This window comes from Accipiter gentilis, chromosome 10, assembly GCF_929443795.1.
Source record: "Accipiter gentilis chromosome 10, bAccGen1.1, whole genome shotgun sequence".
In the NCBI taxonomy this organism is placed as follows: domain Eukaryota; kingdom Metazoa; phylum Chordata; class Aves; order Accipitriformes; family Accipitridae; genus Astur; species Astur gentilis.
This window is the reverse complement of record NC_064889.1, coordinates 25,005,023-25,019,058: the sequence shown is the minus strand read 5'-3', so window position 1 is coordinate 25,019,058 and position 14,036 is coordinate 25,005,023. Positions and strand designations below refer to the sequence as shown.

At 51.6% G+C, this 14,036-nt stretch overlaps 1 protein-coding gene across 1 annotated transcript; it reads right to left on the bottom strand.

Moving 5' to 3' along the window:
• Positions 1-158: 158 nt before the first annotated feature.
• Positions 159-13,830, bottom strand: PAQR5 (progestin and adipoQ receptor family member 5). Its single transcript, XM_049812256.1, has 11 exons — positions 13,357-13,830; positions 12,730-13,054; positions 11,470-11,558; positions 11,091-11,143; positions 10,387-10,542; positions 10,050-10,177; positions 9,714-9,919; positions 8,915-9,041; positions 4,085-4,181; positions 3,413-3,554; positions 159-2,784 (listed from the first exon to the last, which is right to left on the bottom strand). The coding sequence occupies exons 2-11, from the start codon at positions 12,933-12,935 to the stop codon at positions 2,537-2,539; spliced, it is 1,452 nt and encodes a 483-aa protein (XP_049668213.1). The 5' UTR covers positions 12,936-13,054; positions 13,357-13,830; the 3' UTR covers positions 159-2,536.
• Positions 13,831-14,036: the final 206 nt, after the last annotated feature.

Below are 14,036 nucleotides of genomic sequence, written 5' to 3'. Positions count from 1 at the left end.
CCTGTTTGGCTGAAGAACAGATGAGTGATGTTCTCTGGGATTTGGTCATAAAGTTAATAGTTTTGTTTGGGATTTGCTCTGGACTGGGCTCAGAGATACAATAAAACAACATGTCCCAGCAAATAAATATCCTGTATTATTTACTTGTAACAATTTAACACAGATTTTTTATTTTTTGTATGAATAAAATTTAGTACATTGAATAGCTTTTGGAGGTCTGTCTCCAGCTGATGAAGAAATCTGGCTGACCTGTGCTGCTTCAAGATCAAGCATTCACTCGTTCAGTGCATAACGTACATGCCAGACAAAGGGTCCATGTGCAGTGCTGCAGGATCCAGAGGGATTGTGGTAGTCTAAAATACGGTGGCGGTGGTGTTTAATGTAGTTTTCCTACAAATAACTTCACCCAAAGAGGATGAGAGGACTTCCCAAATTCAAAAGTTAAATGACTAAGAAAAAATGTATAATGATTCATGTAAATTTTATAGACTCTTAAATCATGTATTGCATGCAGAGCCAGATTCCTTTCCGGTCATGTGAGTACACAAGGTAAATAAGATTTGCAATTATTAGCAATTATCTCTGAAGTGATTAATTTTCACAGACGGTATTTTTATGAAACTATACAAATCAGGTTAGCATATATCAGTGCGATAGTTATATTAGTTTTCTCTTTTAATGAAATAAAACTGTTGAATAAACAATTATGTTCCAGTGCTTATAAATATTAATATAAATCTTGGTCAGCTTTCAAAAGAAAGCTATTTTTCAAAAGGCTTATTTGTCCCATAGTATATTTAACGAGCCATTGTATTGTCACTCAAAAGTGCATCAATTATATCTTGATAGAGGCAATTATACACAAAACAAATTATACACCCGTATGATTATCAAGAAGCTTGATAATATTCCCTAGCAGTAATCATTGCATCACCTGTTACTGTACCTCCTGCATAGCGTTAGGTAAATCCAACATGACAACCTCCACCGCTGGAGCCACCAGCTGAGCTCTCCCCGTGGGCTGCCTCCCCCTTGACCGGACCAGGCTGAGACCTCCGGGGTCTCTCCAGGGCTCTCTGCTTCTGCCTGTAAAATCCAGGTGCAGCAGCAAAGGGAAGCGAGGAGCAACCGCCAGAGCACAGGGCTATTGCTGGGTAAGCAGAGGTCTAACTCTGGAAATGCTTTAAAATTGCAGGTTTTGGTCCCCTGTGCATTACCAGGTCAGCTGTTCTAACTCCTGCCTTCCACCCAACAATGCTCACATCCCTATGCTTCTTGCTCAGATGATGTTTTATTCTCCCCAGATACACCCATCCTATTCCCTTATGAAAAGAAAAACATTCTTCAGTGCGAGTGGGACCAGAAGCTAGAGAGGTTCAGAGGTGATGGCTCTACCTTCAGTCACACCTTCAGACCAAGGGTCCATCTAGCCCAGTATCCTGCCTCCAGAAACACCCAGAAGAGGATGTCTTGACGTGGCAAGTCATGAATTTCTCAGCCATCGCCCTCAACACAGTGTCAAACACCTTTTCTGAACAGCACAGCTGCCTGCAGGCAGCTTCACACCCGTGTTAAACACTTGGTACCAAACAGTGCTTGTAAGGAAGCCCGTGTTGTCACCTGGCAGGTGCAGGTATTTCTTCCTCCATGTACCTTTGATGCCACAAATGAGGTTAGAGAAAGAGCCCAGCTGTGAGTACGGGACGGAGTTGTCCAGTGCAAGGAGGAATGGACGGTGCCCCCCATGCTCTGTGCTTGGGGCTGCATCAGCCGCCGGGCAGTCACGTCGCCCACACAGGCAGGAGCTCAGCTCTCCCGTGGGAATTAATTTCCCAGGACTTACCTATGCACCAGAATTGGTCAAAAAAAAAAAAAAAAAAGCTATTCTGGAGGAATGTCCCATGGAGAGTTCCAGAATAACTCTCTCTGGGTAACGATTAAAAATAGCTGAATTTAAAATGTAGGCAAACTCTAGTCTCTCAATCCCACATCTGTCAGGCACTTGGGTTTAGTGTAAGGCTGTGTTAAATGGATATTTGAGGTTTTAATCTCCAAAATAATGCCACTTTCAAGGTGAAAACCTTAGTTAGGGAGCCCCTGGGAGAGCCCTTGCTCATGCCTTTGCCAAGGAGTCTTGGCTATTGGTCTAAACTGATGACAAGGACATCTGTGTCACCAGATGACTGGTGTGATCCACGTTCACTTGCCTCCCCGATTCCTCCGTAAGGCAGACTTGATGAATGCCTATTGCTTTGGAAAGTATTAGCACTTCTCTCCCTTTTACAGAAAAAGTTAAGATTATTTTAAATATTTCTTGTGGTGAAATAGCAACTCTACTAAAAGCATTTAATAATCTGTTCCCAGCTTTAAAGCTGTATGTACAAAAACCAGTGCAATATGTTTGGCTCTTGAGAAAACTTTAAATAAACATTTTCTCAGAGAGCGTAGGCAAATAAACTCCTCCTCATCCATACGATACATGTAACGTTTAGGGTGTCTCCCATGGAGCAGCATAAATACTATCTAGACCTGAAGCCTAATGCCCATGTGGTTTTTCTCTGTGCAGAGGCTCTGGCATGAAGCTCAGGGACATCGAGCAGAGCCCAATAACAGCCAGGCTCACAGCCATGCAGATGCCCATCGACCCAAGGGTCTGCAGGGAGGAGGGAAGCAGCGAGGTGGGCAGGAGCCGGTTGTGGCGCTCAGCCATGTCCATCATGATGGCCTCCATCTGGAAGTGCGTGCCGATGATCCCACAGACGTGGAAAACTTGGTGGCTGTGCCCTGTAACAAAGCCAAAAGCACTCACGAAGAAACTCCTTGGGCTTCATTAAGACACCGCCGTGAGGGCTCAGCAGACCTTCTGCCTAGCATCCATTGCCTTTAAATATTTATTCTGCTAATTTCTGTGGCTTTTATCATTGCGCCACCGGAGCACAGAGATATTCCTTTCCAAAATGCAGCCAGCTGTAATGGAAGCGAGGGACGTGCAGCTTGCTGCTGCGGTCCTGGCACACGCAATGTGCTAAGGAGCATTGTGCTTGTGCATGGCGTGGAGGGGGGAACAGGGAAAACCCCAGTGTGGCCAGGACTGCCATCCGGTCTCCTTGGTGGCTGCTCCTGCAGTGCCCTGACATGGCACTGTGAAGCACTGCTGTGCCACAGGTGAGGATTTTTGCATGAGAAACAAGCGCTTTGTGGTCAAGAAACCCTCTGTGAAACATTTTGAAAACAGCACACTTCCGGAGCTGTTCCCACTTTACCTAGGCAGGACTGCTCTATCTTGTATGTAAAACATTTCGAATTTCCAGCAGGGAATATATTATAACCTCTGGGAGTCACTCATGCATTAATGCACTTTCATCCTGAAAATAATGAGAAAACAATGCCAACTCACCCTTTCAGCACTTACCAATATAATCAAAGTGTCCTGGAGCAAGTCTCTCTGGCAGATGGCTAGCGAAGATGAAGCAAGTGAGGAAGGCAAAGATGGTGTGCTTGTAGTGGACCAGGATCGCAGCCTCCGTGCAGCTCTCTGCCGCGCACAAGTAGAACTGCAGCAGCACAGAGGCATCCGTGCAGGGGTACCGTGCAAAGGAAAGAGGGGAACAACACATTTCTAAAGGAGGCAGTGCCATTCCCTGAGCCCCTATCGTCTCCGGCTGCCCATCACCCAACACCAGGGCACACAGTGCAGCACCCAGGGCTCAGTACAAGAGCTGTTGCCTCCATTTCATGCAAGTCCCAACCCCGCACATCCTGTCCTTAAGACCTCACTGCAGCAAAATTCCCACCCTGCTCCAGCTTAGGAACTGGAACACTTGCAGCTTTCAAAGGCAGTAACTTTCCAGCATAGGCAAAGTTTGAACGTAGCACTTTGAAGTGGAAGGAATCCGCCTATCAGTAGGTGCAGGAAAAAATAACCAAATCTCTTTTCCTGCCGGAGTTTGTTTTCCTTTAAAAAAAACCAGAAGGCTGGCATATTTTCCCAAATATTTTCAGACTGAGATGAAGCAGCTAATATTTCCAACCCTGCAGCAAGCAAATGCCTCGGTGCTGTGAATATGGGCCATGGGAGGCGTACCCTGTAGAAGAGAGGGATGCTGTCAAAGAGGTATGGGTACACAAAGGCCAGGGTGCGGGAAGCCTTGCTGAACCTGGGCCACTCCACCTCCAGAAACCTAGAGGCAAACAGAGAAGGTATTTGACATGGCACAGCATGGCAGATTAGGCTAACGTAAGCGCTGGATTCTGTTCGTCAGTCATTTGCTGGGGACCGTGAATTGCAGTATATAGGCTGCACATACATCCTTCCACAGACGACTGTGAATTCAGCCAGAGCAGTGCGGTTTTTGTCTGCTGAGAGTATTAAAGCTGTGACCACCCTCAGCTCATGTGGCTGAACCTTCCCTGGCAGAACCCTGAGCTGGGGGAGGAAGGATTTAGGAGCCACCCTCCCTTGTTCTATGCTCTGACTCTCGCAGGTGCATCCCTGCAGCTCTGAAAACAGTCTTTTTTACACTATCCTGGCATGGCTGATTTTGCTTCTTTCACCATTGCTCATTAACCATTACCCATCAGCAGCTAGAAGCAGAGCTGGTCTTTAAACAGCTGCTGCCCCTGCAGTTGTTTTTAACTGAGTTTTCACTCTTGGTTTTGAATCCAAGCTTTCTGAGCACAGCAATCAAGGAGAATACATCTGCCTTGGTTTGGAAGGCTTTGTAGGTAATGCAGCATTCAGGCTGTGATTGTCACTGTTTGTTAATTAAGCTGTATTGCAGCTTATGTCTGAAATGCACGACATGTTGCAGCATCCTTCTTTTTTACATCCTGCCAAGACTTTGCGATTGTCATTTCGGAGAATGCATGGAGAGAGTTACTGAAATCACAAAGTAAATTAATTAAACAAGTTACTTTTTAATGACATCACCGTTATAATGGAAGAAACAGCCTGTTGGTTACAATCATACCATATATGAGGAGGAAAGTGTATGTCTGGACAGGGAATACTATTCTGCATTTTGTTCCCCAGGAAATCACGCTGCTGAAATGTAGGACATACTTCATAGCTGAAATCACAAAATAATTGACCACCCAAGTCCCCCAAAAAGCCATTAGAGAACCTGGAGCTGGGTTGCAAGCCCTGTGCCAAGCCCCAAGCCTGCTCTTGCCACATGGATAACGCAACTCAAATGAAACCTGGAGACAGAAAGCCCAGGGGAGCCTTGGAGATGCCCAGCAGCACATGCTGGCACAGCTGCCAGCCATCCTTCTCCATGCAGCATCTCCAGCCGCCCGCGGCAAGACCGGCACAGTCAACGCGCCCCACACCAACACCTGCCCCTCCGGCCACGGGGGCAGTTGGGGGGCAGCAGGGTGGCTGTCGGGATGCTCCCTCCCATGAGGAGGGCTCCAGCAGTGAGCCCATCACCCTGCCCTCCTGCTGCCGCCACGGGAGCTCCAGACCAGGAATGGAAAACCTCTCCCTCCGATGCCTCCCTGCTGGGAAAGACCAACTTTTGTAGGGTTTTAGCCCAATGTGGAAACAGGGAGATTAACTAGAGCAGAATTACAACAGACCTGCCCACAAAGCAGAAGGGCTCAATCAATATGACCCAAAATATGGGTTGAAACCCCAACACTTCAACTTATGCTCAAGAGCCACTAACTGCATAAGGGCTTTCCTCTTGCTCCTCCTGGGTTTGGCCTTCCACCATGGCTTGTGGCTTGCTCAGAAGACATCACAATGATGCTGAAGATGCCTCCTGCTCTATTTTTCTGCTGTACTTCTGCATGATTCCTGCCGTATTTTCCTGCCGTGGTTTCACCTGCCCAGGGCTGTACTTCCGTCCTGCTCGCCTGCTGCTGTGCGGTGCTGCGCTCACCCTCACCACACATCTTCCCACTCCTTCGGCCACGTACCGATCCAGCCTGCGCTCCTCTGTTGCCAAAACAGAGCCACTGTATTGCAGCCTGGGCGCACGGCCAGGCGCACGGCAACCCCGGGGACAGAGCCCTATTCACAGAGGATGGCGTGAGATGTAGCAGAGTTCAAGCGTACTCTGTTCTCAGCGTGAAAAACCCAGACAGGTTTTTCTGCTTTCATGGGGATGTCCGCAGGGAGATGTCAAATTGTCAAGCATAAAAGAAACCTTTTGTGCAGCTGCTCATCCTGCAGTGGGGGGGGAAGCAGTTGGATGCTCTCTATTTCAGTGTGACAGAGGTATCTAGCATCACGTAAAGGATAAACACACTTATTTCATCCATCTGCATACGTTTCCCTGTTTGGCAATTCCATGTTCCTAGGGCACAGGATGCAAAAACCAACCATACAGAAATTCTTACTGTCAGCTCATCAACCACCCATCTAGGATTGGAAAATTTTCCTGAGAAGTTGGTAAAATTTGCTGCAGCAGCTTAGCAAATGCCTTTCTTCAGATGCCCCCCTGCAAGCCCCTGCCTTCATCACGTTGCTGCATCCTCCTCTGCATTAACCCATACTCCCATCGACCTTCACAGGGTGCATGCAAGAGGCTGAGCATACTCTGCTGCTGCGTTTGGCCACGGTGCAGAAGCTCAGCCGGGCTCAGGAGCCCTTCCCTCAAAAGAGCCTCTCTGAAAGGGCCAGGCGCGCTGCTCACCTCTCTCTCCTCAAGTGACTCCAGTCCTGGCAGTGCCACACGCACCCAGGGCCGCCGGCAGCCACGGACCCTCCCTGTTCCTGAAGAGATCCCTGCCCAAGGTGCGGCTGGCGGAGCAGCCCCAACAGCATTGCTGTGCTGCTGCTGAGCCCTCGGCGAGCCGGGCAGGAGCGGGAGTGCCTGGACGGGTCCCCTCCGAGCACAACCGGCTCGGTAGCATCACCGCCCATTGCACAATTCGGTTTTGGGCCTGCTCCCATCCAACCCCCCACACCTCGGAGGGACCTTTTGGCTGGGGTGACACAGCTGAGATGCTCACACGCGTGGGGCGTGCAGAGGGGCACGGGGCGAGAGCAGCTGCCGTGGGGACGCTGGCAGCCCAGTGTGCCGGGGCAGCATCCCCATGGCTAACACAGCCTCCAGACATGACCCGGTGTGCGCAGGGTGCAGTGATGAATTACGGGGGCTCATACTCTGCTCACCACCGTGGGGGCAACCCAGCACCATTGCTGGTCCCCACTGGTATGGTATAGTCGGTATTCCCGCTCACCCAGGGATGATTTGTTGATTATTTTTTTTTTAAGCCTACATTTGATGGATTTACTACTTCTCTAATGAAAATTACTGAGACAACAGGAAGTGCTATTCTATCACATAGCGATAGTTGCATGTGTTTCACATACCTGTACTTACAGTTTTGTAGTAGATAGATGCTGACAATTAAATTTGCAGATCAAGAATTTTTTTTAACAATCCAAATTAATCTGGAACTGATCTCAAGTTGCTGATATTTCCTAAGTGTTATCTTCAAGTGGTAAGTACTAGGATTAGCACATGGTCAGTGAGCTTCGTTTGCTAAGCCCATCTAATGAGACAATAAAGAGACGCACAAGACAAAAATAAGAGGGGGAAAAGAGAAAAAGAAAGAGAAAGAAATGAGGGATATAAGGAAAAAATACCAAGCCCCAACTGGCATCATCCACTGAGTGATCCAAGAGAGACCCTTGAGTTTGCAGTACTGCTCAGTAATACCAAGGATAGGTCCAAATCTTCTACCCCAGGGAGTTAGTTACTCCAGTGACTAACCCACAGACTAAAAGGCAAGTAAATCCTCCTGTACTCAACAGACACTTAAATGAGCCAAATTTGCAGGATCCACAAGGAATATTGAGAGCTTGGCACTCTCCCTCTTGGGAAAACATGGCGATGCTCAGCTGCATCCCACCCTGCTGCATCCCACCCTCTCGCAGCAGAGCCAGCTAGGCAGTGTGATTTCTTCCTGCTGTGTTTGCCAGGGCATGGGAGCATCTTTCTCCCTGCCAAGGCAGCAGCATCGAAACACAGCACTGTGCTGGGGGGGTCCTGGGGGGGCTGCCCGGGCCACAGCAGCCGGGGAGGAAAAGACCCCTGGGGTTACGTGACGCCATGACAGGTGACCACATGCCAAAGACACCCCAAAATACAATGACACCCCAAAACAGAAGGAAGGAATAATGCCAAATTATTTGCACTGCTTGTGAAAACAGGAATTGTACGTTTTGCAAAGCAAACTGTGTGTCATCGCAATGACAGACATGAGTGCTTTACAAACACAGCCTTCAGGGGGGTATCTACCATGAATTAAGCAAAACCCAATCCAGCTAGAGATCTAGCACAGCATGTATCACTGGAAATCAGCCAAAGAGTTTAGACATTTGAGTTATTCCAAACAAATTGTCGAATGCCATTCAGGAACAAAATACCGCACACACAATGCTGCTCATGCTTTAAAAATTATGCAATCGGCTGCGAGAATGTTGAAGTTCCTCCTCTGCAAATCTGTTATACACACATATAAAACATATAAACACACCCTCACGCACACAGCACTTAGGCTGATACATGCCTTTGGCAGGACTAATGTCATGTTTAAACCTAAAGACACGCTTAAATGTTGGGGGCACTGGACCCCACCCCTTTTTGCAGGTTATATTAGAAAAACAACAGCCTGAACAAGGTGCTGGAGGTGGGTATCTTCCTGCCGGGCTTACACCATTCAAAATTACCTTTTGAACTTTCAAAAATTAAAGCTACTTCATTTGTTTGCATTTTTGATCATCAAACTCTCCTAGTGCCCACACGCAACACACTTCCACAGCCAAAAGTCCTCTTCTTCCCCTTCCTAAGCCGAAGGCTCATATTGTTACAATACAGCCTGTAATTGAAAAGCTTTATTAATAATACTAATTAATGATTATGCTGTAGTCATCATGGCAGATAAAGCAGAGGCTTACCTGGAATAGCAGGACAGACTGGTGCTAACGACAGTGTTAAACACCGCAATGGGGATGTAGCAGTGGTGGAAAGTGCTGTTGACCCATTCTGCTGGGAAAATGTATGCCGAGTATGCCAGCGCAGACCCTGGAAATATAGGAGGTGCTCAGTTAGTTCCAGGTCCTGCCAGGACCTTCAGCATCCTCCTGGGCACAGCTGTGAACCTTCAAATTGGTGCTTGGCATTGGGTGCTCTCAAGAAAGGGAGATAGGAATTAAGGTAGAGGAGCCGCTAAGTAGCTATGGAGAGCATCAGGCAGACGCCCCGACACCCAGCTCCTGCAGACGCCTTTCCCTGGGGAGCCGGAGGCACGTTGTGCCATGCAAAAGACCCGGGCTGCTGCTGCTTACTTGGGGCTTGCAGCCCAGCAAGGTGCCACCGACTTCACTGACAGCATTTGTCTTTAATGTGTTTTTTTTCCTTACTCTATTTACTACAAAGACCGAAGAGTGTCACACAGCCAGGCCTCCATCCCAGGGCTGCCCAGTATGAAATCCAGGCCCAAATTATTATTTGTGGCAGCGTCAGAGATGCTTCACTGTCCCTCCCAAGCACCACGCTGCAGGGAGGAGGAAGAGGAGGAGTGGAAACTACACGCAAGCAGCCACCAGCTCTGCTTGTCTAGTGGGTACGAGCCATCTGAGCACCTGGGGTTCAGCCCCATCCCTGATGCCTCCCTGTGCTTCAGCTCCTGCTGCCCCAGGGAAGTGCTGGGGCCTGGCACCCCACCAAAACCTCCGCAGACGTGCCCGTCCCTACCCAAGCTGTACATGCTGAGAGCCGCGTAATCGAAGAAGTAGCAGATGTGCCGGGTGCGGGTGGACATGGTGCTGAAGGTGTGGGCGCAGCTGGAGGCGAGGGGGTAGATGCAGCAGGTCAGCAGGTAGGCGAGGAGGGGCCAGGAGTGGGGGTCCTCCCGGCCCCCCGGCCCCCGTAGCCGCCCCACCAGGGTCCACACGAAGTACCTGTGGGATGGAGGAAGGTGAGCATTGCACCCTTGGGTGTCCCCCGTCCCTGCTCCCCTAGCCTTGCTCCCACCGCAGAGACCCACCACCTCCTCCCACAGATGCTGAAGACCCAGAGCATGGTACCTACCAGGCAGGCACAAAATGCGTCCAGATATTTAGGGTCTCATTCGTCATTTGGAAGACGCTGAGGAGGCAGTCTGCTGCCGAGCTTCTGGGGGGGCGATACCCAAAGAGGATCCCCTGCTCCTGGTACCCCTGCAAGGCAAAGACTGGCACTGGTGGCAGTCGGAGGAGAAGGAAGGCAGGCTGCCGAAAGGCTGCCTGTGATTGAGGACCCAGGACCCTGCTACGAGGACAGAACCGTGTCCCCTCTGCCATGGGAGGTGGTCCTGGGGAGGGGCTGCCCCTCACCTCCCCAAATCCTGCCAAGCTTTGGGCTTAGGGAAGAAAAGCTCCTCTCTGACCTTAGGCACTTGGTTGATGCTAAGCAGCCGGGGTAACTTGAGGCTCAGCATTGCGCAGATCAGGGCTCCAGCTCCAAGGGACGTTTGCGGCTTGGCTTCCCTGGGGACGAGCCCTGGCAGTGCCTCACACCCCGCCTGGCTGCATTTCACACCCTGCTGGGGAAGCGATGGTATGGGGACAAGGCTGCCCCGTGACAGTCGAAGTGATGCTCCTCGAGCTCAGGATGGGTGGCCTGGGGGAGATGAGCATTCGTGGGGACATGGCACAGTGTCTCCATGCAAGGTCCCAAACCCGCACATGGCTAAATGTTTCCTGGGGGCTTCCCATGGCATGGGGAGGGGAGACGGCATCCATCCCTGCAGGGGATGTTGGGATCCCTCCCTACCACCCATAACCAAAAGGGGCAGGGGGAGAAGGACAGCATGTCCCTGTGCCCACCACCCCGAGGGACTGACCCCCGCTATTATCGCCCCAACAGAGCCAGGGGTGATGCAGGAACAAGTGCCCATGTCCCCGGAGCACCTCAAAGTTGCACAAAAAGACCTGGGCATGGGCTGGAGTGCAGGCAGGTCCCCTCAGGGAAGCCGGGAGGACATGGGGTCCCAGGCAACACCTGGGCTGGTTCCCCTCTGCCAGCTCCCCATCGAACATCCTGGTACATCGACGGTGCAGCCCCTCCGGCCCCAACGTCTCCCTCTCTTACCTGCTGATGGCTTTGGCAGCGCTGCCTCTCCGCCCTCCGCCTCCACCTCCGGTCTGTGAAATAAAGGTGAAAAAGAAAATCATCATCTCTTGTGCCCTTCTGCAAGGGAGCACCTGGCCCAGGGGAAGCCGGGTGAGAAGGGAGCCCGAGGCTCAGCTTGTGAGATCAGCCTCCTGAGAGCTGCTCCTGGGATGGCGATTCGGCTGCCCCAGCTGTCCCATAACTTCACATCGGGACACACCGAGTTTCAGCCATCAGCACGCGTTGCCAGTGCCGCACAGAGACTGGCTAGTCCCAAATAAACCCCTTTGCTGTCCTTTCCCGGCCCCTGGCATTACCCTTCGTCTTCCCCTGCTCTTCCTCCCCGCCCATACTCTACCTCTTCTCACGGCCAAGAAGCTCTGGTACAACACGGGCAAAATGCCATGGGCCACCGTGTGCAGGGAGTGCCTGGAGAGAGGGAGGTGGCTGGGAGGCGGTTAACAGAAAGGAAAAAATTAACGAGGCAAGAGAGCAATAAACCTGACATAAAATAAAACTGGAAATGCCTTTAGTTAAAGATTAGACTTAAATCAGGAGCTTTTTTCTCAGCTGTTGAACTGCAAGCACGCTACCTTAAAGCTACGCAGAGCCTGAAGCCCCCCCCCTCCCCAGTATTCCTGCACTTCTCCATGGGGAAAGGGACCTGAATCCTGCGGTGGCCTCCAGAGCCTTAGGACCCAGGGCAGGGAGTGAGTGCAGGGAACGAGGGCTGCAGTCAGTTATTTGCATGCTCCAGAAATAAAGGGCAGCCTGGCACAGAGGCAGCCTTTGCCTATCCCTGCTGCACGGCTGATATAAACACAAATGAAGGTGATGATGGGATGGAACAAAAATAATGTCTGTTATCTCAGTGAAGCCAAGGAAGCCGCACAAGCTCTTCACAAAGGCACGGCGCGAGGTGCAGGAGCCCTGATTTGCAAAGAGCCCTTGGATGGGAGCCCCATGCTGGGTGCACTTGGGTGCAACCCAGGCAAACCATGCCTAAAGCAGGGAGCCGGTCCCCTGTGCCCACCGCACACCAGGCTGCCTCTGCAGAAGGACGTGGGAAGCACCGGGCCCAGCCTTAACGAAGAACTTGTATTTTTAAAAGCAAAATGAGTCACCGGAGCTGCGGGGTGCAGCAGCAGCCCAGGCACACCCTGCAGTCCCATGTTTTCCTCCTCCTTCAGCTGACTTTTTCCACCCGGGGAGCAGTGCTCCCGTGGCAGCGGTGTGGGATGAGGGATGCCTCCTCCTCCTCCTCATCCTCATCCCCCCATGGCCATGCACAAAGCCCTGTGGGGACATCAGGCACCGCAGGCTGCAGGTCCAGCCCGGGAGCCTTTGGTTTGCACCGAGTTCACCCAGGGAAGGTTCCTGCCTGGCACCGACTTTCACCCTTAAAGGCTGAGGTTTGTCTCTGGCGAGAGGATCCCTGACATGTCCCCTGTCACCGTCCCTCCGCCGTGTGTCCAGACTTGGCTCCAGCGTGTGTGGAGCGTGGCTGCAGCAGCTTTCGCACGGCACAGCTCTCCCCACCAGCACCAGCCAGCAGCCGATGCCTTTCAATGGAGGGAAAAATATTTTTAGCTGTTAATTATTAACTTTTATGACTTACGGCGGCGCAAGGAGAGAGACTAGTTGAACTGTAAAACTAGCGTCCGGGCTCCTTTGAGTGCTCGGCCCCAGCATCAGCAGCACGGGACATGCCAAGACCTTTTCCAGCAGAACAACAGAGGCTTTGTAGGAGGTTGTTATTGCTGCGGGTGGCTGCTGGTATCTGCTCGGGATCTGAGATGTGCAGGCAGCTCCGAGCATACGCATAAGCTCAAGGCTTTCCAAAATCAGTGCGTCTCAGGCACGTGCTTGAGGTCTTTGCCAGACCCAGTGCTTTCACTCGTCCTCCTCGGGGAACGGCCACGTCTCAGCGCCCCATCCCGCTCCTAAAACGCGGCCGAGTGAAACTTCAATAAATTCTGCAAGCGACCAGCACAGCCACGAGCTGCTGGTGCTGTAGGAGGGCAGAGATAAAGCAAAGTCCTGCCGGCCCCCGCAGCACCGTCCCTGTCACACGCAGCTCCTTCCCACTGTCATCTTTTCACGGCGCGTGTGGAAAACTCCCAGCCTCCGGGTGCAGACCCACGGGCGAGCATCATGCCGTGCAAACCCCCAGCATCCCCGGAGTAGCGTGAAAAGCAGCAAGCCAAAACGATTCAGGGGAAAAAGCAGAGCGGCCGGTACTTACGGCGCTGCTCCCGGGAGCGGGGCTGGGTCGGATGCTGTGTTATCGCCGGCGCTGGCTCTGGGAGACCGTATTACTCATCTGTGTACAAACACAGCCCACATGGCCCAGCCGCGTTGGAAGCCTGGCCGGGGCGTAGGCAGCCAAGTGAGCGGGCTGGGGCAGGTTTTGCCAAAACCGGCAGCCCGGCAGGAAGGGCAAGGAAGCTCTGTCAAAACCCCTGCTTGCTGCTGGCACCCGGCGGGCCCGTCCCCGCACCCCAGCTGGGCTCGGGGGGAAGGACGCGACGGAGGTCAGCCCCGCCGGCTGCTTTCCCAGATTAGGAGCAAATTAATTCTGGCTTGTCTTTTAGTGGAACAGGAAAAAGGCAACAAAATAAAACCGGAAATAACTGTGGCCAAACGCTCTCAGATTGTGCTCTGGATTAGCTTCAGCCAGGCTGCAAGGAAATGGAATACGGGCAGGAAAAAATATTAACTCACAGACCTCCCTGTGCATCTTCAGCTCCCAGGCCCTTCTGCTTTAGCACCGGAAAACACCCGAAACTTGCTTAACTGCCTCCGAGGAGACTGTAAAGTTAAAACCCTCCCATAGATGAAGAGGGAGGCGCTCCCAAACTGGAAAGAGTTCTTACATTGTTCCCGGCTGGACAGAGGACCACAGCCGGCTGGGTGATGGGGGTC

Coding starts and splice junctions, on each gene's coding strand:
- PAQR5 (XM_049812256.1), bottom strand. CDS start 12,935: ATGCGTATGCTCGGAGCTGCCTGCACATCTCAGATCCCGAGCAGATAC. Junction 11,559..12,729: donor GTCTCTCTCCTTGCGCCGCC/GTAAGTCATAAA, acceptor ACCGCCTCCCAG/CCACCTCCCTCTCTCCAGGC. Junction 4,182..8,914: donor AGTCTGTCCTGCTATTCCAG/GTAAGCCTCTGC, acceptor GTTTGCCTCTAG/GTTTCTGGAGGTGGAGTGGC.